At 43.6% G+C, this 23,485-nt stretch overlaps 1 protein-coding gene across 2 annotated transcripts in view; it reads left to right on the forward strand.

Annotated features, from left to right (window-relative positions):
• LOC146181355 (dynamin-binding protein-like) overlaps positions 1-23,485 on the forward strand; it is a 45,129-nt gene that overhangs the window by 8,822 nt on the left and 12,822 nt on the right. The window contains exons 3-17 of one of the 2 annotated variants that reach the window (XM_084576396.1): positions 1,106-1,361; positions 3,473-4,106; positions 6,752-7,125; positions 10,452-10,483; positions 10,831-10,965; positions 12,255-12,378; positions 13,617-13,737; positions 14,615-14,744; positions 14,873-14,961; positions 17,024-17,173; positions 18,249-18,354; positions 18,872-19,005; positions 19,798-19,902; positions 20,680-20,811; positions 22,339-22,500. In XM_084576396.1, the coding sequence (XP_084432522.1) occupies positions 1,106-1,361; positions 3,473-4,106; positions 6,752-7,125; positions 10,452-10,483; positions 10,831-10,965; positions 12,255-12,378; positions 13,617-13,737; positions 14,615-14,744; positions 14,873-14,961; positions 17,024-17,173; positions 18,249-18,354; positions 18,872-19,005; positions 19,798-19,902; positions 20,680-20,811; positions 22,339-22,500 (2,684 nt within the window). Of the gene's footprint in view, positions 1-1,105; positions 1,362-3,472; positions 4,107-6,751; positions 7,126-10,451; positions 10,484-10,830; positions 10,966-12,254; positions 12,379-13,616; positions 13,738-14,614; positions 14,745-14,869; positions 14,962-17,023; positions 17,174-18,248; positions 18,355-18,871; positions 19,006-19,797; positions 19,903-20,679; positions 20,812-22,338; positions 22,501-23,485 lie in introns of both variants that reach the window. The other variant, XM_084576395.1, reaches the window with a different exon arrangement.

The raw sequence follows: 23,485 nt of genomic DNA on the forward strand, positions 1-23,485 counted from the left end.
TAGGCGTTATTGCTAGCGTGTCTTTCACAAACAACATGTCAGCATGATAGACTAGTAGGGCCGTATTGTTTGAACCTTTTGTATCCCATTTTATATTTTGCCTCCTTTTTGTCCTATAGTCGAACAGGACTGTTATGCAGAGTCTGAATTTTTTTTCTTTAATGTAGAGATGCTGAAAAAGCACTTCTGTGAATCAACGAAGGAAATTGAAACACAAGGTAGCACACGTGTGTGAAAAACGAGCACTCTGTGCACTCTGTGCTGTTTCTGCATTCCAGTATTTTTTTTTTTCTTTACTTTTTAGCCTCGTAAGCCTGTTTGAATGAACTGTGCAGCATGTTATAGCAAGCTTATTACCCTCTTGCCTGTGCTATCGCATAGGTCGGTGATCATAAACGTCTTTTTAATACTAAGGAATTCTCACAGAGTTGTTATCATGGGGGTTTGATTTGAATAATAACCGCTTGGGTAGTTTTATTTATTCTTATTTTGAGGCAGAACAGGATAGGGCAGTAACTTCTAAGCTCAAAACAATGCAGTGAGCTATGTCAAGGAAAATAGGGTAACATCGCAAGGCAGGAAAGAGGCTGATTGGGTTAGGGTGGCTAGGGAAGTTAGTGGTGTCCTATGTATAACAAATCAATAGTACATGGGCTGATTATTCGAGGGGGCAAACTGATGACTGCTGTTTCCTTGGGATAAAGGAATTGGTTCCCAAGGATGGCAAATGCAGCGAGGCATAGCAGAGAACCAAGAGTTCAAACGAAACTAGGAAGGGTGCTAGGATAAGGTGAACAGCAGATGGCACAGGACAAGGTTGATTGGAAATCAACCAGTAATACTTTTGTTCTGCACTGGACATAGTTAGGCCGGTATGACACACTTCTATAACTTGCCTTATGTTTTTAGGTAACAAGTTAGTGCAGAATAAAGAAAATATCTGTGATAGCAACACACAGGACAGTGCTCTTGTTTATCCTGACTAAATCAGATCTGTTGTAGACAAGCCTACTTTTTCTTTCACTTTACTTGTTGGCATTTTTTTTCTGCTGCACATGCACCAGTCTTGGGACAGCTGGCATGACTGACCGCATCTCGGCTGCAGGTGACCTGATAGTTGGCTTGGCTGCGGTCGATGCCAACTGGTGGCGGGGCCGAGTGGATGGTCGTGAGGGTATCTTCCCACTTTCGCATGCCTGGATGCTGGACGGGATGAGTCTGCGTGCGACCCAGTCGTCACGAGACGTCAGCCTGTGGGCGCGGGTGCTGCAGGACATGACTGCGCAGCTGGATGACGAGATGAGTCTGCGCAGTGGAGACATTGTGCACATCCAGCGCATCATCGACAAGGACTGGTTCTGGTGCGTGTTACATGAGTGTCGAGTGTCACGAGATCTTCAGTCGTACTAGACTGTGGGGAGGGGGGGGGACTTAAGAGTTTAACAGATTGTCATGCCTCTTGCAGTGCTCAGATATACTGCTCAGCACTTTTTAAAACTCAATAATTGTAATAATAATAATAATAATTGGTTCAAGGGAAAGGAAAGGTGCAGTATCTGTCACACTTGCTCTGTGGACACCTGAACCACACTGTAAGGGAAGGGAGGAGGTTGGGAATGAAGGTGGAAAGGGAGAAGGGGGTGTCATAGCAGAGAGTAATTTCGACCACCCGGAGATCTTTAACGTGCACTGACATGGCACAGCACACGGACGCCTCTTCGTTTCGCCTAAAGCGAGATGCAGCCACCGGCAGTCATTTTTTAAAACTCAACTCAGACGTTTAGTTTTCTAGTAAGCTTCTTCCATTCTTGCCAAGCAGTGGCCAGAAAACTACTAGCTGTCTCTGCTGTGCTGTCACCGTGGCCAGGCAAAAGCATTATTTCTGATCATTTATTTGCTGCATTGACACACAAGCTGCCAGTAAGTGAGACACTTGTTACGCTCATGTCTGTGTTAATGAAGCTAGAATTACACTCGCTTGTCAGGCTGTTGAGTAGTTTACAGAAAGATTTACTTAATTTATGGTTGCCCAAGGTCTTACTAGTCTCTTTTTTTTTTTTTTTTTTTTTTTTTTGTTCCTTGCTTTGATGAGTACTGTTTATCTGTGGTAGTGAAAGACTTGCAATCCCAATACAGGCCACAGTAAATCGTTGTACCGCAGTGAAGCCTCCATTATTTTCTACCTTTCTTCTGGGCAAGCTGAAGAAACATAATATTCACACTGAATCGGCAACGTAGAGCGAGAGCGAAAGGTAAAAATAATGGTCGTTGTACCATTATTGTCATAAGTGTGTAAACCTTACATTGGGAGAAGAAATTCAATTTCTCTTCAACGAGGGAACAATACTTGGAACTTAATGGTGGGCAGTGTAATTCATTCATTAAGGATTAGGCTATGTGTAGTCAAACCTGGATGTGACAAACTTCAGTATATCAAATTTTTCAATATTATAGTTCCTCAGTGCTCATAACCCACACTGAAGCACACATATTTTTTAACTTTGTGTAATGAAGGTGCTGCAGCTGTGGACCTAGATGTAGCAAAACCTGCTGAAGCAGCTGTCCATGCAGTATAGTTCTGCATTACTTGCACGTTGCTCCATAAGTTTCTGGCACCAAATGTTTAGTGCTTAAGTGCTGCATTAATTAATTTTACCCTTCAAAGCCAAATGCATTACAGAGAGAGAAAGAATGAAAGAATGCAGCATAATGACGAAGTTCGGTAACATGATAATCGAAGCAGCAGCAAGAGACTGGAAGCTTTGCAGTCTGGCTATGAACAAGTCCACCGCCGCTCCAGTCCTGACAGCTACCAGTAGCTTCAATCTCGCCTTACACTCGGTAGAGGTCAGGACTGGAGCGGTGATGAACTCTTTCGTAGCCTGCTCGTAGCCTGGTGACCGCTTCAATTATCACATTACTCAACTTTTCCATTATAGAAGTGACAATGAGCATTAAAAAGAATGCAATTCACGAAGTAATAATGATATCAAAATGGTATCAAAATAATTGCTTTAAGCTAGAGGCTCAGAAGAAAGGGGGTTATGATGAATATTAACGAGTTCCACGCAAAGGTGGTTCCGTACTTGTCGAGACAAAGCTCTAATAACTCAGCAAGCTAAAAAACTTCAATCTCACTGCTACGTAGCGTCGGTGTTCAGCTGTTGATCTTAATGTTGCGGGTTTGATCCCAACCACAGCACCTATATTTTGATGGAGGCAAAATGCAGAAACACCCCTATCGTGCGAGTGTCAGCGTGCATTAAAAAACCCTTATTGGTTTACATTATATTGGAGCCCTCTGCTGAAACGTCCCCAATAGCCAATGTGTCACTTTGTGATATTAAACACCACAATATAAATTTTGCAGTTTAACAATTTCTTTCTAATTTTCCTGTCATCTTTTCAGAGCTGTACCTTTGTGCCTTCTGAGTGAGATTGTGTGTTGTTTGTCCTATTTTCTCTGAACTAGGGGCGAGTGCAATGGCCGGTCTGGCAAGTTTCCCCGAAACTTCGTTACGCTCCTCTCGGACGAGGAAATGACCGCCATCCCAGTGAAAGCGTCCCAGCTGCCCGCGTCTTGTCGCAACGGACATCTACCTGAGAGCAACGCAGCACCTTTGAAGCCACAGCGCACGTTTGGCTCTGGCCAGGGCGACAATGTCGCGAACCTCAACGGAGTTGCACTGGACGGGGTGGTGTCCTCGGATGTTGGCGGTTACCACAGCCTCAACTTGGGTCTTGCACCGTACGCACGGTCCAAGTTTGCCTTCGTTGCCCAGTACCCCAACGAGCTGTCGTTTCAGGAGGGCGAGCTTGTCACACTCATTCGCCATGTTGATGACGAGTGGACTGAGGGAGAACTCAATGGACGAGTGGGTCTCTTTCCAACGGAATATGTTGACATCATCGTTGACTGTGCTGAAACGACTGCACCTACTTCATCAGCGGCTCAGAGCGGTGCAGTTCCGGACATAGCCAGTCCTTCGGGAGCATGCTTCGGGCGAGCCTTGTTCGACTTCCCGGCGAGCGTTGAAGGTGACCTTGCCTTGTCTGCAGGGGAGGTCATTGTTCTGCTTGGCAAGGTCAATGAAGACTGGTACCAGGTAGGCATAGTTTAAATGTCATTGGTACTGTTAATTGAATTGATGTGCTGATCCTCTCTGGTCGTCGCACCAAACTTTCTCTCTCTCTCTCTCTCTCTCTCTCAGTAGAACTGCTGTTAGTTAGTGCCTCTTGTTGGCATTCTAAAGGAGATTAGTTAGATTCAGAAATAGTACCATCAATAGGTTTTCTTGAGCCTGCACAGACATAGCTGTTACGATACCACTTACCATGACAGCTTTAAACCATACTTTAATTAGGAAGTATGTCCATATTGCAACGAGTTCCAGAGAGCATATGAAGGCCTTAGCTCAAAGCCCAGCTCAGCCAATGTAGGTAAACCTGAAACAGTGAATCCAAAGTCAGAAATAGTCATGTACCAAGCACGAAAGCAGTATTTATGCTCGTTATCCTCAAGACTTGAAAAAAATTTTGCGGATTTTTGAAGGCAGTAAAAGGTAAGGTTGGCATTTCACGATGAGTACAAGAAGGTTGATTAAAGGGACAGTCTACTACTGAAGACGAGTATAGTAATATTAGTATAATCTGGTAGATCTTACCACTTGCTGGCAGTACTGAGGAAACAACTCACGGTTTAGCCAGAAATTTATGGTGGCGCCCTTCCTTGCTACTAACATTTCAGCTGTTTGGAGTGTGTGAAGTGAATATACTACATTTTGTGATTATGCCACAGCATCATACAGACAAGTATTTGTGCTCATACCAACTTAAGGCAGCCTACTTTTTTCTTTTTCAACAAATTACTGCTACTTTTATTCTTTAATTTTCCTTGATATTCTTTCAAAATGCGTTCAAAACAGGAAACCACACAACCAAAGATGCCACCATACTTGCAGCAGTGCTGCTATAAGCAAAAAACAGTTGTTGAGATCTGCAGTCGATTTCATTGGGTTTATTTAGTTTATTTATTCATTTCATTCTATTTCACGCTGTTTTGGGTCTCTTAGTTATAGTTGTAGCAAAATATATATATCCTAATTAATGACACATTCTGCACAAAACTTAGAGGGTGCGGCAGTCAGTGTGCTTATATAGAGCTGCAGAGTTAACTATACTAACTGTATGTCATGTCCACAATGTCATTGTTCGCATATGTTTGCTTACCATGTGGAAAAATTGTTTTAAATGGTCCTGCTTTGTTTTTCTGCTCCACAGCTGGGTGTTCATTAATTTAAGGGTGGAGCATTCTAGTGAAGGAAGAGAATAATTGTTAGTAGACTTATTTATTTATTTATACAAATACCTCACAGGTTCCAAACATGGAAATTGTGTGAGGGGGAGGGGTTACAGTGTATCTAAAGAAACAATGGTACATAGCTTAAAATACAAAAGTTAACAGTAACACAGCACTGGAACTGCAAATAAGTATTAGAGCATGCATGGGAAGTAATAAACTGAGGATTATGACATTATACAATAGTTAGCAGCATTGGATGAAATCAACCTGCACACAGTGAACGCAATATAAAAAAGTTATTCTGACTGCAAAAAGGTACTCAATTCGTTTTTGAATTTTAGTGGGTCAGATATGTTAACGATGCGTTCGGGAAGACCATTCCAACCCTTTATAGCCCGTGGCAAGGCAGAGAAATTAAATGCATGTGTTCGGCCGAATAGACGTTGAAAACTTATATTATTATTCAGGCGGTGAGAGGTGCGAGTCGGTCTAGTAAGTGGCACTGTTGATGCATGGTGACTGTAGATTAGTTTATGTAGCTGTAAACTGTCCCTTTAATTAATTATAATTTAAAGATGGCAAAAAGTTCTAAGAATCCTTTTTGTTTTAACAAAATGTTTTAACAAAAACAGTTTTAACTGTTTAAAATTTAGAACTGTTAAAGCTGTTTAAAAGTTTTAAAGCTTAACAAAAAGTGAAAGTGTTAACAAACTTTTTGCGCCAATTTTTCATCCAGGTCTGTGTGCAACTTGTTGACCAGTGAAAGTGAGTTAAACATAGCAAAAGCTCCTCTTTATGCCAAATACCTTTTGTACAAAATGTGCAATAAGTCTATTCTTGGATATAGATTCATATTTAAAACAAATATACTGGAATGGCAAGCCTAGTTGCACGACAAAAAAAAAAAATGGTTTGTATTATTTTTTTTAACATCTGCCATAATCATGTTGGAATTCAGCTTGACAAGTACATCTACTGTTGTATTATCGGTCGCAGTGTGTCAGTCGCAAACAGAAATTATGGGAGTTCAGATGTAAAGATAAATCGTTTAAATCGTCATTTTTTCTGAAAACTGCTCATAACTGGAATTATCTGTCATCGCTGTGACTAACATTTTAGATAATGAAAATTTTGCTTAAGATTTCTCATATCTTCGGTATGGACTTGTATTTCATTGTATTCCCCTTCTGTAATGCCAGGAATGGCACTGTGGGTATGCAGGTAGATAGTGAATACTATTAATATTTTGCTATGTGGAAAAGTTGCCCTCCTCTCTCCACAATTGTGTCTTGAGAGGTGTTTTTGATGCTGTTGCTGGTGTGCTTGCAACAAATATGCAGGAGAGATGCTGAGTGTGAAACGATTGGTGATCAAAAAAATGTGCACTTACAAATGTGGGCTACCTGAGAGCACTGCTCACAAAACTGCGCGTGGCATCCTTTTCTGCAGGCAAGGTCACGTGATGGACGCACCGGCATCTGCCCAACCTCATTCATTGAGGAGATGGTGAGGCCCTCTTGCTCCTCGCTGGAGTCCACTGATGTTGCACTGCGGAAGATGGGGCGCTTCAACTCTGCCCCCATATGTCGGGCCGGGGAGCAGTCACGAAGGAAAACCATTCCACCGTGGCACAGCCTTGCGGAAGAGGCATCACCGCCTACATTGGCTGCCTCTGAAGCGAACGATTCTCCGCGGAGTCTGCCCCCTTCTGCCGTCGAGGGCGGAGGCTCCACTGGTAGAGAGGCTGGTGCCTCCGACGCCACGATGCCACCCCTGCGACGAGCGAACACCCTCACCAGTTCTGACAGTGCAGCATTTAAGAGGTGACCCCTTTCTTTCCAACTCTAAGGTACACGAACAAATTGAATTTGGCCTGCGTAGATAGATTACCATGTTTTTAAGAGACTGAGGCTTCTTGTAATGAAAATGGAGTTCTTATGAGCTTTAAAGAGGTGCAAAATAGAAGATGGATGTAATTGTGGACTGTTTCCACAACTGGAGGGGGGGGGGGGGGTGAATTTTGTTGAATAGAACTATAATTTAAGCATATTAACCCTGGCACTATTTCAAGCTTTTAGTTTTGTTCCTACCGTTGCGCTTCTATCATGCAAGTTTGAAAAATTCAGCAAATCAAACTCTGGGTGCTCAGCATCAGCACCAACGTCACGTGCTTCTGTGAGAAAAAAGTTTCTCTGCTGTAAAAGCAGCTGTTGTTGTCAGGCATACATGCATTAACAGAGTCACGAATGGTTCGGCTGTCAGCTTTTACCAATGACTCAAACGGGATTGAAAAAGTTATCAGAGCACTGTGGAATTTATACTTCAGAAATGCGAAGTCCTGAGCATTGCTGGTGTTCTCATTATTATTATCAACTAAATTCACCGTCATTATCATTGCTAATGCCATCATTGTCATAATCGCTAATTGCAGCATAATTTTCATCACTACTATCATCCTCGCTGGAGAATTACGACGTGCGTTTCACGGTCCCGGGCGTGGCGCAGGTGGTTAAAGCGCTCAGTTGGGGATCCGAGGGATGGAGGTTCAATTCCCTGTGGCGGCAGGATTTTTATTTTTCTGATGACATTAGTGTCAGTTTCAGGTGATGATGTCATTTGATTGACAGATATAGTGTGACGAAACGAATGAACACCGACAGTGTGAGCCATTAAAGGCATTCGCCTTAATACCTTCAGTGTCCCTTCGAGGCAACCTTGCAGTGAATCGGAAGCCTTCGCAGAAATGAGGTGATTGGGAAATATAGTCACGTGACCACTGCTCTATTGTTACAGCCATTCTCAGCGGTAGACAGCCCACTTTGTGCTTAAGGAGATGTTTAAGAGAGTAACAGGGTCAGAGGACGAGCTTAAGTTGATGTGCAATCTTTAATAATGAAGACAAGATGAACAAGGGCAGGTTATGTAATGCAAAGGGAGGTAACCAGTGATATGTGAACAGGAAATAGCAAGGGTCACCAGATAGCCATAAGTCAACAGGAGAGGCCCTCGCCCTGCAGTGAGCTGACAGTGGCACTTTTGCACCTTACAAAGTGGCTTTGTAGGCGAGATCTGTAGTGGAGCAAACAATTATCCCCCCCCCCCCCCCCCCCCTTTTTTTTTTTTGATCTTGCATGCCACAGTGTCTTGAGAATTCTTCAGGTTTCAAAGTGTAATTACTGTGTTGTGCTGTATGCTTGTGGTTCTGCCTTGGTATGTAGTATATTTAGGCTATCCCACTGGAAGCTTTTTAGTGCAAAAACTGGGGGCCATACGCAAGGCGTGAGGACAAGTCTGCTTCTTTAGCTGTGTGCATGACTATGTGCGAAAAGAACTAACTCTTGGCTCTTTATGAAATTGTAATGCACCTAGTAAGTGATTTCTTTGTCTCGGGGGAATTTCACATCATTCATCTCAAATCAAGATGGTCTTTTTGCCACATAGCATATGCAGTAAATATTACTTCTCGAGAGAGTGAGCAGGGTAGCACGCTGTCCATCATTTCTTATACAGACATATTTAAACATTGATTTTACCATGTGAGCATCAGTTCCTCTATTTCAGGAGAAAAATTGTCCAGTGGCAGTGTCAATATTTTCAACAATACCAGTTGTTGTCGTCCATTCTTTGTCGTGCTGTTGTTATGGACTATGGGTCAATATTTTGAAGCCTCACAGCCTTGGAATATCATGAACATGCCTCTGGCAGGTGACTATGCCTAAAAGGAAATTGCCACTACACAATAAATAAATCAGCAGGGAGCATCGACGTCTCTTCTCATTGCTTTACACACTTGGTAATATATAATTATGTGGCATGCTGTAGAAAAACAACACTCACATGTATATGCCGCATGAATCATTGATCGTTTGTGAATTCTATGGGGGGGATTTCAAGCTTGACACGCACTTTTGAAATAGAAATTATTTCCACGATCCTTTGAAGTTGCCATATTCATTTGCTTATTTATTTTATTTATTTATTTGAGTGCATACAAAGCACCCCACTGAACATTAGTGCACGGGGGGTGCGCAAAGTGAAAAGTAAAAGTGCTGTGAACAGATGTACAGTCATTAAACCCAGCAACATTGCAGCTAAAAACGTTAACAAACACTTGAGAAATGCTGTACAAGTTGTGAAAAGGTTAAAGTATCTTGTCACGTGGTGGTGACAATGCTGTTGGCAACAAATGAAGAGATCTTTGCAGGAATCAACTCTTTATTGGGCTGACTTGCGCCGACAAAAGAACTCGGAAATCGGCGGCGGCGATAACAACAATCGTGCTCAGTGGTCATCGATCTACAAATACCCGTTTCACTCGTCAGTGTTCAATTTTAAAGCCTCGCAGAAAGATCTCGATAAATAAAACCGCAAGCAGTGACTAGCTTAACCAGGAACATCGTAGAGATACAAGCACATGACTGGAATCCTTCGAGATACATCTCGAATCATCTGCCACAAAAAAGGAAATGATAAGATTGCGCCTCGGGACAACGAGCATGAACAAACAAAGAATACAGAAGGGGTCCGCATGCTACATTCACAATAATAAGACCACATGCCGGCGGTTGTTGAAAAGGAGTCAATAAAGATTTGAATGGTTCGCAGCAATATATATAAAACGAACTGGCAGCATGCAAAAGCTCTTTGTGATAAGGAGAGCAGTCAATAGCTTATGGTGCATGTTACAATGATGCATCAGTTTGTCCCCGTAAATGTGTTGTAAGAAATGTAAATGTGTTGTTGACTAGAAAGCTGTTGCCATCTAATCAAACTATTGTGTTCTTTTCTATCAAGTTTTGCACATCACTGTGTACAGCAACTCCTTGCTGTATGCAGATGCTTGACACTTGGCGTACATTTGGCAGCGAAGTTGTTGAGAGCGCATTTTGGGGTTGTACAAAATCGCCCTCATGAGTCTTGTTGGCATAATGCTGCGCTACAGTGACTGGTGAGCATACAGGGACGGCACATACCACAACATCACTGCAGCACAACGCTGATTGGCGAGAACGCAATGTCATCACGAGTGGTCTCCTGAAGAAGGCTGATATAATAATGAATAAGAAATATTACATTCACTGATGCAGAGAGTTTAGCCGAATCTCGTGTCAGAGTGTCCACAACACTCAGAGACTTTTTTTTTTTGCAGGGAAGTGGCCAGTTTTCACGAGGTCAAGCCAGGTGAGCATGGCCGTTTATACGTTTGTTTGAGTCCTGGTCCTGGATCAGGCAGGGTTGTATTATCTTGGAGGGATGAAAATCTCCTGGATGGTGGCACCTCTAAGCGATTTTTGGAAACCCTTTGATGGCTGGAACCGAGCATATTGCACTTAATGCAGTTTTAGGTCTGCTAGAACACATTGAGCATAAAATAAATTTTGTGGCTGCAAAGCACTGTAGAAGGCGTTGTGTTGTTAAAACGTCGAAAGTATCATCAAGAAGTAAGGTGCTTCTGTGGAGCCTTGGTGGGGTAGCTTCGTTTGAACAATTTCTTCTTATTTTGCCTCTCCATGTTTTCTGCCTTGCAGTAACAAGGAAAGCTCCTGTGCCGACTCGACCGCAACCTGCCGTGCCCTCATCCTCTTCCACTAGCATTGTCTCCCTACCAAACAGGACCGCACCTCCCATTCCATTGGCCTCGCCAGACCCATGGGCAGCACCTGGTGAGCCGTTGCGATGTCTGTTTTACGAACCGTCAATAGATTACTTCACTTACTAAAATAGCAGTATGGCAGCACAGTCAGGGGCATCTGCCAGGGGTCTCAGACTCCACCCCGCCCACAGCTTAAACATTAGGCGACTTTTGGAGTGGCATTCTCCTGATGCTGTCTTTTGCGACATGTTAATTTCGGTTGCATTGATGGTTCCTTTGCAGGCTCAACGAACGTGCCATTCAACCCAAATGGCTTGAGCCTGCAAAAGCTCAGGTCACGACAACCCATGCTCACATTAAAGCGTCGCAGAAGGGGACACGTTTGAAAAGCGTGATGTTGGGAGAGTACCAAACCGATTCCACCAAGTTCATTCTAAATAGACTCTTCATCGATCCCCATGGGGAACATGCAATCGTCAGGTAGCACCACCAAAGTGCTGACAACCAAGCCACCAGCAGAGGTGTCATCAATCCTATTCACGCAGGTGTCATCAGTTCTATGCAATCAATCAAGCAGGGGCTCTACCGGGTGCCAACGCTGTTCTAGTGGCGCTAGTGGCATTACAATCCTCAGTGCTGCGCCGCAAGTGCATTTCTTTGAGATGCGTTCATTGGTTGCACATTGTAGTTTCAAGCTTGTCGATGGCTTTGACGAGTTTTTTTCACTTGTCACTATTGCGAAAAGGATGCCGCTTGTGGGAAACAACCATCTTCTCAGAGTTCGAGATGTTGTTTTTTGTAGACTGCCGGAAATATTGTTCATACTATTGTGATCAAAAGAAATGCGAAAAGCACGGCCCACACACGCTCCTGTATTCAAATTTCTTATTGTTGCACCGGTATCTGCACGATAACAAGAACAGGCTAAAATCAATCTGTTATTGCAGAACTGCAGCTGAAGGTTTTTTGCTGCATGATAGGGACGAGATGGGTCCAGTTTCTTCATTTTTTATTGTACTGTGAAGCTCAAGGCATGTCAGGACTCTATGCTTTCTGTGCACTTCGGAGGACCAAGGGGCTTCACCAGGTCCTTCCCAATTTCGAGGTGGCAAAGTTACAGCAGATTCTCACTAATTTTAGCTTTGTTCATTGAAAGTTGTTTATTTTGAACTGACGTTTTGGTCCGATCGACACTGGGTGTATGAAAAATGCTTCCAGTACTGCAAGGTTGTATGAATTCTTGGTCCCTGTGACGTTAAAACTATTGAGAGTCGCCAGTATCACAGTTTTGTACCGGACTTGTTGCCATAATATATAAATGAAATCCTTTCTACGGCATGCTTTTTGCTATTGCTGCAGGCGTGTCATCTGGAGTGTCCCAAACCGCAGCTCATGATCACGTGGACGGAGTGCCATCGCAAGAAGCTTCCACGAGTCGAACTGGAACGGCAAATGACTCAGCAGCCAAAGACGAGGAAAGGCGGTCAGTGTGTTAAGTTGTTGTGCTGCTCACCGGCTTATTTTTTGAAAAGTGCCTCTCCATGTCTTTCCTAAAACATACTCAAACTGGCTGAATGAAGCTTATGTAGAGAGCATACCTATACACAACTTGAAATCTGACTTGGTATAATTTTATAAGCATAGGAGTAGAATACAGTTAACTTCTGTGTGATAAACCTCTGTGTAACAAATTCCTTGATGTTATGAAAAATTTTACTTCCCCAACGTCGTCCCCATTAAAGTGCAGGTATTTGAAAGCTCTGTGCAATTTACTTGTTGCAACGGATGCAACGAACTATGCCAACCATCCCTTAGCTACTGCTGAATTACTAGAAGTTTAGCTGAACCGCGCAAGTTTCATAATGATAAAATATGAAATGACATGAGAGGAAAGGCCATGTGATCACAACGAATGACTGCAGTTCATAAAAGATGCCATTGACGATGAATACTATATGTGGCATGCACAGCACTGTCGACCGCTTTCGCATTTGGAACATGGCACTTCAATAGTTTATGTTTAAGAGCAGTGAAACTTATAAGAAAAAAAGAAAAGAAATAGAGATGCAGCAAGCAATGCACATGCAGTTGCTCGCGAAATTCCAGCATCAGTAACTCTCGCGCTTCGGTAGCTGGGGCACCAGACAACGCCAGTGATGCGAGGCAAGGAGACCGAGAGCGGGAATAAAGAGTTGACAGCAGGCAGACTGAGAGCGGGAATATGGATTTACTGCAATACTGTAAACACTTTTAAGGTAGTTTTCCCTACATTCTCATTTTGGTTTCCATTCTGCATTTTCCTTTTGAGGCTTCGTGTAAGAAATTCATATAACGTCAACTTGGATGCAACGAAAAATTGCGGGCTTTTTACTGTTTTGTCGTAACCAGGTTTAACCGTGGTATAGTTTGGTGATGCTGTCAGGAGTGCACCTGCATGCTTTGTGAAATATCAATGTGTTTGATGTCTTAACAGGTATACATTACTGTTCGATATAAGCAGGATGTGGTGATTTCCTGTTAACCCGTTTCCTCGATAGGTTAGTCTAAATAAACATTGCCTGTGGGTTGTAGCCTGTGCCACCATATCCCACGTCTGGCCCATTTTTCACTTGTGCATAGTGGTTAGGGGCTTAACTCGATGAGCAGGAAGCACAAAAGAAGTTGCTTTCGTCTTGTGAAGGTCACTGCTGCACCATAACTTCCCCCTGGTGATGTGTGCAGGCGTAAGCTTCGTGACCATCGGCAGTGCGTGTTGACAGAGCTGCTGCAGACTGAACGTGATTACATCAAGGCCCTGCAGGTGTGCTGCGAAGTGTACCTCAGTGACCAGTCCAGGAGCAAGGCATGTGCAGCATTCACTCAGTAGGCTTCATCTGGAAAAGAAGCATCATGCTAAAGTCTAGAGAGGAAGCTGTCGCATTAAGACTAGTCTCTAAAAACTGACACTAAACATTTTCAATATGAATCATATTTGATTGGAGAAATTTGTTTGAGAACTTCAAAATGCTAAAAAAGTATTTACTGGTCAAGTATTTGTTATTTTGCTTTATATGTGAAGGTATTTTTTTCTTATATTTGTATTGCAAAGTTTCAGCATAAACACACCTTTACTAGTTTCAGCGCAGCTAGTGGTGCAACACCAAATCTGGAGTAGTCGGCTTACCTGACACCTGTTGATCAGCCAAACTCAAAAGGAACTTAAAATTTGCTAGAACCAAAAGAAGCTTTTTCATAATACCAAGACATGAATTTGAATTAAATAAGTTTAGGTTGAGTGTGCTTGAATTAACTAAGTTTTATGTACTTACTGCCCACTGCTGCAAATGTTGTCAGTTTCTGGTCTCCCTGCTTCGTCGATTGTGTCACCTCTGCCGCGATTTTCATTACCTATTGACATCGATGAAAACATGGCTGCCATATTAAATCTGTTACATTGGGAAGTCATCGTTGTGTTAGCCTAGACAGTTATGAGTCCTTATTCAGATGTTGTCATCATTAGGATTTGGATGTGTGAACAGCTGCTGGTGGAAACAAGCTCAAAGGCATGGTTTGCTGTCGTGGTTTCTCTTGCTATGTCTTTGTTGCCCTAATCGTCATTTTGCTGGGACCTGACCTGTTGTGAGGCTTGTTCGGCTTGCGGCATGTTTGCGATCGCAGTTATCATTGTGGCTGTCGTTTCTTTTCATCTGCCTAATAAAGTCTATTCATTCTTTCCTTAGATGCAGAGCTTGGACATTGATGCTGTGACACTGTTTGGGAACATTGACGAGGTGATTGCCGTGTCATCCCAACTACTTGCAGCCCTGGAGAAGGAACTTGTGAAACCAGAAAGCTCACAGCTGATTGGTGAGTGACATATATGAGCGCAAGCTACGTTCACCATTGGAGGTGAAAAGTTGGAAGCCTGTACTCTTAGCTTTGTTTCACATTGTTATCAATGCAGAATATAGCTTAAAATGACTCATCTTTCACAGGCACCTGCTTCGTCAACGTTGCCGATGAGCTGAAGGAGGTGTACGGTCACTACTGCCGCAACCATGACGACGTCAGCGGTCTGTGGACAAAGGTACGATTTGTGGGAGTGCATTTGCAAACTCTCGCCACGACTTTGAGGCATGGTGGAGTAAAAATAAGAAGAGGATGCATGCAGAAGTGTGCATCTGTGTGCATGCATATGGATATGGCTGACCTGCTTCTTGAAAACCTTTCTATCTTTCAGTCTTGGGGTGGGTAGGGAGAATATGCAGATCATGGCTAGGGCAAAGTTTAAATGTGGCTGTGACTGCAGACCAAGAAGGGAATGAATAACTCGACCAAAGCTTCTGCAGAAGGTCTCACACATGCTGTTTCTTATTGCTATAGCAATACTGCGCCAAGTTTCGGCCCGTCTCGTAGTCCTTGGAAGGGCCACATTTGACCTTGAACAGCCACCAAGAAGACAAAGACGAAGTCTAAGAAGAAGATGAAGAAGACTAAGAAGAAGAAGACGAAGAACGCTCGGTCACCCGCAGCTAATGGTTTCACTCCACATTTGGTTCAGCAGCATTGAACCCTTCTCATTTATATGTTGGCTGGTAGTCGACACTCTCGCGTCATACTCTTAAAGGATGAGGTTAAGTGTCCCCAATAATGTTGCACCTTACACTGATAGGGCGTGATAGGGGAATAATGTAGCAAGCAAAAGAAGCTTCCGCCGTTGCTATCGCAATTCAAATGGGGTTAACCAGAGTCAAACCACTACTAATTTTTACAAAATAAGGTAGTTGCTACCACTGCCTTCTCTTTCTGAAGAGAGCTGAGCTAAAGGCCCTTATCCAGGGGCTTACGGCACCCTCTGGTTCCTACCTCAGTGTGCCTGAACAAATTACTAAATAAGCCTTGTCAACATATGAAATCGCTTCTTATTGCTCACTGACTCGCAGCAGGCCCTAGCTCCCAAACTCCTCCAGTGACTGTTCTTGCCAGCTTAGTGACATTGAACCACTGCATGACAAGACGCACATTTGATATCATCAGTAGGTTAGCCACGTGCTGTGACAGCAGCGAGGGCAATTTTTTTTGCATGAAGTAACGAATAGTTGACTTATTATGTATTCTAGAAGAATCCAGTATCTTGCTGGAGAGCAGATGTTCGGCTTAGCAGAGAACCATAACCTCACAGATATCATTACAAAGTAGTGGTAGAAGTTAGGTAGCTAAACAGGATACTGCCAAGATCCCTGAGTGTACAAAAGAACGAATAAAGAAACTACAAAGAAGTGCTGGTGGATGACGTTGTGGGCATTGAGGCAGTCTCCTTAAATGTCCATAAATTTAGATAAAGAAACAGAGTGCTTTTTTGTGTGTGTGCCTGATCCACAGCAGTCTTGGAACGATGCATGTTAGCAGTTCTCGACGCTCAGTGTGCTTTCAGCAGTAGCAAGTTTTCTCACAGCACCTCGGATATGTGATTCTGAGCTTTCATTATTCGACCTGTACAACGTGGCGCTTTCTTTCTCACTATTCTTCTGTTGAGTGGTTGGCCACTATTAACATGACAGGGTTAAAGGTCATGTTTTCCAGAAAAATCGGCTTCAGCATTGTCGGAGCTGTCATCGTGATTTAAAAAAATCACCGGTATGGCTTTTGCAGACAGTACTTGGCAGGTAATATGGCCATGCGCTGACTGATCGTCAGGTTGTGTGATGTCACAAGACCACATGACACGGCGAAGTTGGCAGGTACAGCCAACTCGAGCTTCCCCTTTGAGACAGGAGGATGCAACAAACTAAACTACTCGGGCAAAAATCTGAATTTTATTTTTCAAAATGATACCTGGCTGTTTCCTTCCAGGCCCTGTGATTATAAAATGGACTCCATGAAGGCAACTTCTTTTCTTCAAAGTGCAACAGAACGGTTGCTGCAGCATGCATCGCTTCCCTTTCCAATCAAGAAGGCTGCGAGTATTTCATGGACCATCTTGTTCCAACTCCCACCCATAATCCTGATCCCATCAAACACCAGCTCACTTTTTGCTTATAGTGAGCTCCTGTGGCACGTGAAAGATGTTTGAAAAATCTTAGTCTGCTTCACTTGCTCTTTTTTTTTCTCACCTTGTCCCTTTTTTTTCCCCCCATTGGCACCTGCAGTACATGGAGAATCCACGAGCAGCCCAGTTCCTGCAGGCTGGTGTGGAGCGCATGCAGCACGAGACCAACTGCTTCGACCTGCCCTCGGTGCTCATTCGTCCAGTGCAGCGCATACTCAAGTACCCGCTGCTCATCAACGAGCTGGACAAGGCATGTTGGCTTCCATCTATACCACACAAAGTTTGCACTCCTGCTCTTTGTAGTCATTGATGCAGTCAACAGAACGTCTTTTGACTACTCTAAATAGAATTCCTTGTTTCATTCATTTTTCACCTGAGAGCAAGCACATTCTAATGTGACTTCATACTTGTTCTTCAAGCAGTCATTCTTTCAACCTACAGTACACACTATCATTCTGTGCACAAATGTTTTATGCTTGACAACAGCACTTTTGTCTCAATTTTATGCATGATGCAAACTGCATTTATGGTAATCAGAATATAACATCAAGTGTGAAGGCATTGTAGAATACACTTTCTCTTACGAAGCAAATGAAAAATTGAAGGATGCCGTAATGCAATCAGTGGCACACCTGGTTTTTAATTTTTTTCCTACCTGGTACAGGTTGCACGTATGCCTCTTTGCAGGTAACCTGTCCATTTTCCCTTCTCTACTATTGTTTGCATCATGCTTTTATTTCTGCTGCACTGCGTGCTGGGAACTGACAGTGTGAAAAATTTGTGTCGCTGTATGAACAGTTTCCATCTAAAAAATGGTTTCTTGGCTGATGTCTGTGCATTTCATTGAGTGCACTTCTCTATGGATGCCATTTCTTAAAGTATGTGTGTTTACTAGGATAACCGGAGCCCTGCTAATATGCTGATTAGTGGACAAACTCAGTGTCACTTTCAGTATTTGCATTTCATCACCAAGGTGCCGCATGGCAAAACGAAGTGTCATTCGGAACTGTTGTCAGCAGCAGCTGGTAAAGGAGATATGTGCTGAGTAATTGCTATGGATTCAGTTGTTGTAGAATTTATTTGCATTGAATTTAAGTAGGTCATATGTAGCCATGCATGATCAGTTGGTCATGTGACCCAAGGAATCCCTTCCTCATGACCCCTATAACTCTGTTACACAACATGAAATCCCTCTCTGTCTGAACTGTATGCGAGTGTCAGTGCCTTTTCAACTTGTTTTAGCTGCGGATCAATCATGGGATCTTGTAAAACTGACCTTCGTTTTCCTGTTGGCCTCTCCTTTGTTCTCCTACTCTGAAAAACAGTCTACAGAGGCTGGCCACCCCGATAAGGCAATGCTGGCACAGGCCATGGCCAAGATGTCGGACGTCGCAACTTCCATCAACGAGTTCAAACGAAGAAAAGACCTTGGTGAGCAAAATTCGTACCATGTTAATTGCACATCGCAGCTTATCGCTCATTTTTGGCTGCCAGGTTTTCTAATTTCACTTTCATTTTTGCAGCTGTGACGAATGGTAAGCTGAGCCGTGCAGCATTTTACATGCTGCTTGTAGTGTGTTTCTGGCAGCTGAATCTTTGTTCTGCCTTGTATTATCAGTATTTTAAACAGCTGCTGTGGACTCTGTTGGTGCATTGGCCGCTGAGGGCACAGTCAGGGCTATAACTGCCGGGAAACATGCCAGCATTCAGCATAGAGTAAGAAACTGGAATAACTCGAATGGGGAAAGCGAAAATTGCAACTCCCAATCTGGGTGTGCTAGTTTTCCGGAGCTTTGCTTTGGGGCTTATTACATCACCTCAAGTTGCACCGGGACCCTCGCTGCATATCGGGAAGTTGCTGCATGCCCATGCATGATTAAAGAGATGAGCTAGCTCTCTTCTGTTTATCGGGCGTCCAAAAAATGTCTGTTTTGCACTCATTATTCAGTATCCAAGTACAAGAAGGACCCTTCGGAGTCAACGCTGTCTCGCAAGCTGGCCAAGCTGAACCTCCACTCGGTCCTCAAGAAGTCATCGAGGTTTGGCGTGCGCCTGTCCTCCACATTTGGCCTCACATCAGTGGTAAGCAAAAAGGCCGTCGCTGAACAGTTAGTTAGACCTGACAGCTACTAGTATTACAATATCCAGCTGATTTCGTTGAAACACACTCCATGCTGTTGCTGCTTGCATGGAAAATACTTTTGATTGTAATTTTATAGGGGAGGCTTTATGGCCACTACTCTTGAAGCTGCGGATGCGGAAGGTGCAACTTGTTTAACGAGTGGCTTCTTTCATTTTGAGCCTTCGATGGTATCGCCTGTATCACTGGAAACTTGGACTCAAAGAAGATTGATGGGAAAGCCTTTCCCATTATTTCGTTTTAGGCAGATTCTTGGAGAAGTTTATTTCTTTTTGAAGGGATATTTTATGGAATGCATGGTAGTGTGCCCATCAAGAAAAGCACGAGTTGGCAGAGCTCATTAGTGGAAATGAAAATGGGGCAGTAGATTTGGTCATGATACTCTATTTCCATTGGTCAGAGCTCTTCCTTTTTTTTTTTTTTAATTATTTGAACCTAGTTGATTTGCTCAGTCCTGACTGAAAGACATTTTAGTAGTCTTAATGGATAAATTCGGCCGCCTTAAAGCTGGATGATACTTGACTTCTAGAAATCTACTGTGCACCCATACCTTTGCGCCGAATGCGATGAAAACAAGTTCGTGATTGTTGGTGTAAAACTGAGCCCCCAGTATTTGCACAGGGAAATTTTGGTATGTTTGGTAGTTTTTGGTGTTTATCTGTGTATTAGAGATTGTGGTGCACAGAACCAGGTGCACAGGTCGCAGCATTGTTTTTTCTTGTGTTCTGATGCAGGAGAAAGACGAGGCCTTCGAGCGTGCAGAACGGGAATTTCGGGTCCTAGAAAAGGCCCTGAAGCTTTTTCTCAAAAACTTGGCAGTGTTCTGCGACCAGATGAAGGTGAGTCTGTGTGTTGGTTTTCTCCCCAAAGGCTTTATTCAAGAATATAAACTTTTAGAGGGGGCAATTCACAGTCTTATGTTCTCTCCGACATTGCTGCATGTTCCACCTCTCACGCGCATGGCGTGGCGACTGCATTCAAAAATCGGCCTTCGACACTGCGTGGTTTGGCGCGTCGTCCACAAGCGCATGGGATGAGGCGAAGCCGAGATGTGAAAATCTTCTGGCAAATGCTAATGAATTCTCTCTCAATTGTTCTTTTTCATCGCTACATTTCCAGTCGCAGAGTATTCGCTTATATTCGAAAATATTTGCTCCACTTCGAAACAACTTGAACAACATAGCTGCTCACTTCCTGTTCCCTTTGAACTGAAAATTCACTATTCACATATGCCTGCTATTTTGTACACTTGCTTCCTTGGATGCGACTAATATCTGTTTTTTTTCCTGCTGAGCTTCTCAAAATGATGTGTCTGCTGTCTGGGTTTGGTTTACCGCAGAAACGATGTTCTTGTGTTGCACCATTATTTGCACTGTTAAAAAAATCTCTCATGGTGTCGGCGTGCATTTAGCTAATTTTTACTGCAAATAGCTTCCAGCCTGGGTGGAATTGTTACACTTGAAAAGCGTGTACACCGGGTCACTGTTTAAGTTCATTGTTTGAGACTTATCTCCGTGCGTTTGCCCGAGGTGCGTTTTTGCTGCAAAGGGTTTTTCAATCGGGTCACAGGAGATGCAGTGGATTAGTTTTCCCTTCCATCCTTTGTGCGCGTGCAGCAAACGGTGCACGTGTCGCTGCAACTGTCGGAGGACATGGTGCAGTACTACCACGACCGGAAGTCCCTGCCCGAGGTGGAGCGCTACCGAGCTGTCCAGCACACCATCTGCTCCCAGCACTGGCACGAATTTGTGAGTCCACCTTCACCGAATACCGGTGGTTTCTGGAGGCAAAATAGATGTGCCACTGGAAGGACAGTAGGCTAGGCTGGTAAAGAGGAAAACCATCCTCATTCTAAGCTTGTGCATGTCCTGCTAGTAGCTTGCTGCAAGGTGAGCTTGCGATGCGGATCAGCTGGCAGGCATCCCATACCAAGCCATTACTGGTATAACTTTAACTCCTTGAGAGATCGATTCCTCGAAATGCTCAATAGTACTTGATTTAAGCTGAAGTTTCAAGATAGTACAAAAGCTTCGCGGTTACTTTTAACTATCTGCACTAATGGGTTGGAAAGCGTGAATCTATCTGCACTTGTGTAAATGGCTTTTCTGAACTCTGCAAGAACAGAATTATATGTACTCATAAAAATCATCGTCGTCATGATCTTCTGGAGATGTAGTTTTGTTCATTAGCTGAAACTGAGAAAATTTCACTTTTTACTCAACTGTGGCAACATCTAGGCTGCTTCAACACTGACAGCTCTTGAAGTGGTCATCAGTATTCACAGCCATACAGCAACTAAAGATAAGGTTTCCAAGTGATGAAATGAAAAAGAAAAATAAGATTGCCTCACAGTGTTCACGGCTGCCCAGTGGCGGTTTGTAGTATGTGCCACAGCCAGTCTGTGAACCCTTTGAAGGAGCGCTTGCTCAAAGTTTGGTTTATGGTTTTTGAGGTTTAACATACCAGAGCGACTCAGGCTATGAGGAATGCTGTACAGTAGCGCTGCATGAACTTTTGAACGCCTTCGGTTTTTAACGTGCACTCACATTGCAAAGTACACGGGCCGCCTTGCATTTTGCTTCCATCAAAATGTAGTTGCCGCGGCCATGACCGAACCCAGGTCCCCCGGCTCAGTAGTTGGGCGCCTTAGCCACTGAGCGACCGCAGTAGGGGTTTCCTTAGATGTTTGAAGTTAGGATATGAGCTTAAGTGCAAGGCAGGCTTTTTAAGGCGAGAGCCTGTTTAGGCTCATAGGCTGTGGAAATGTTTGCAAGAAATGTCAGCGCAAACTGGCTCTTGAAGAAAAAAAAAACTCTCTCCACCGGGAATCAAACTATTTTCCCTCCGATCCCCAGCCGAGTGCGCAAACCACTGCGCCACGCCGGACACGTGAGAAACTGATCGTAATTCTTTCTGTCTCATGTCTAGCGTGAGGATGATAGTAGTGAAGACGACGACGACGCAGTCGGTTATGATGATGATGATGGTGCTAGCTATGACAGTGATGATGCATTCAGCTGATAATGATGATAGTTGGGATGACAATTACAATGCAGTTAGTGAAAACAGTCCTGTAAGGTGGCTTTCGCCATTTCCGCTCTTAAGCAGACTTAACTGTAGTCTGGTCATTTTTTTTTGTCATGACAAACTACTGTACATCGTCATTTGTGAGGATGGTGGAGCTGGTGTCATATCTCCTTGTGGCTAGTATAATTGCTGGCTCCTTGTGGGCTCAGCAGCTGCTGACACTGTTGCTTCCTTGCTAACTTTTGTAGGCCACGGCAGTGGAGCGAGACGTGGAGAATGTACTCAAGCAGTTGCTGCAGATGTTTGTTAGTCCCAACAAGCTGATCACCAAGCGCCAGCACAAATTGCTCGACTATGTGGCCAGCAAGACACGCCTCGAGAAAAACCGGGACTTCACCAAGCAGAAGGCGGTACGACTTGCCTCTTCTTCTCGTCCTTTTGACTCTCATTCTCTGTTTACTTTTTGCATTGTGCGGCTTTAGCAGCTCGTTCTCCTCCCCCGCCCCCCGAATAGACTTCTTACCTTTGGAGCAAGCAGCCATTGATCACTGCTTTTCCTGTTTGAAGAAGAGCCCTTGTTTGGTCGAATTACACTGAACATGGCATTGAGGGAAGGCAGATTGACGATGGGATGCAAGGATCTTTGGCCAGTTCGTAGTAACCAAACAATGTTATGCAATGACAACCTTCACCTTGCACTGATTTTACGTTGCCTGACCACTTTTCCCGAGTTGGCTTCTCCCTGTCTGTCAGGCACTCATGAGTGCTCACTTTTCTTTCAAACTTTGAAATCATTCTTTGAAGAATGCAGTTGTGGACTCAATAATATGGGCCAGACTTGAGCATTCCAACTCCTGCTCATATTTTGTAATGCAAACAGGAAGTTTTCTGCCTTTGTGAATGAGTGGCGTTTACTTGCGTAAGCATCAGACACCCATTAAGTTTCGCTAAGTAAGATGCCACACAAGTTCTGCCACTGAAGCATGCTCCATACTATTCTTTCAGCATTTGTACCTTCATGGCTTGCTATAAAGTGTTTGTGAGGCGTTACCTTCATCATTTTGAGTAGGTTTTGTGTCTTCTTTCAATTTGCTTTGCTAACCACAGCTTCTTCTCAAGCACAGCGTTTGTTTTTCTTTGTCAGCAACTGTTTTTGCAATGTGTGTGTGTTACATACTTTAGCTAGCCTTACATGGCCTGTCCTATTCAGCCTTACATTTTTGGCGCTGCTTGCATTAGCCATTCCAGAAGGAGGATGGTTATAATAGAGAGCCATCAACTAACAGTTTAACATCTCTCCTAGGTATTCGTTCTTGTACCTGTTGATGTTGACAGACGTGCTCTGACGTTCGAGCACATGCTTGACTTAACGAAGCAAGTCAGCACGAGCGTCTA

This window comes from Amblyomma maculatum, chromosome 8 (assembly GCF_055883805.1).
Source record: "Amblyomma maculatum isolate TAMU_Amacu chromosome 8, ASM5588380v1, whole genome shotgun sequence".
NCBI lineage: Eukaryota > Metazoa > Arthropoda > Arachnida > Ixodida > Ixodidae > Amblyomma > Amblyomma maculatum.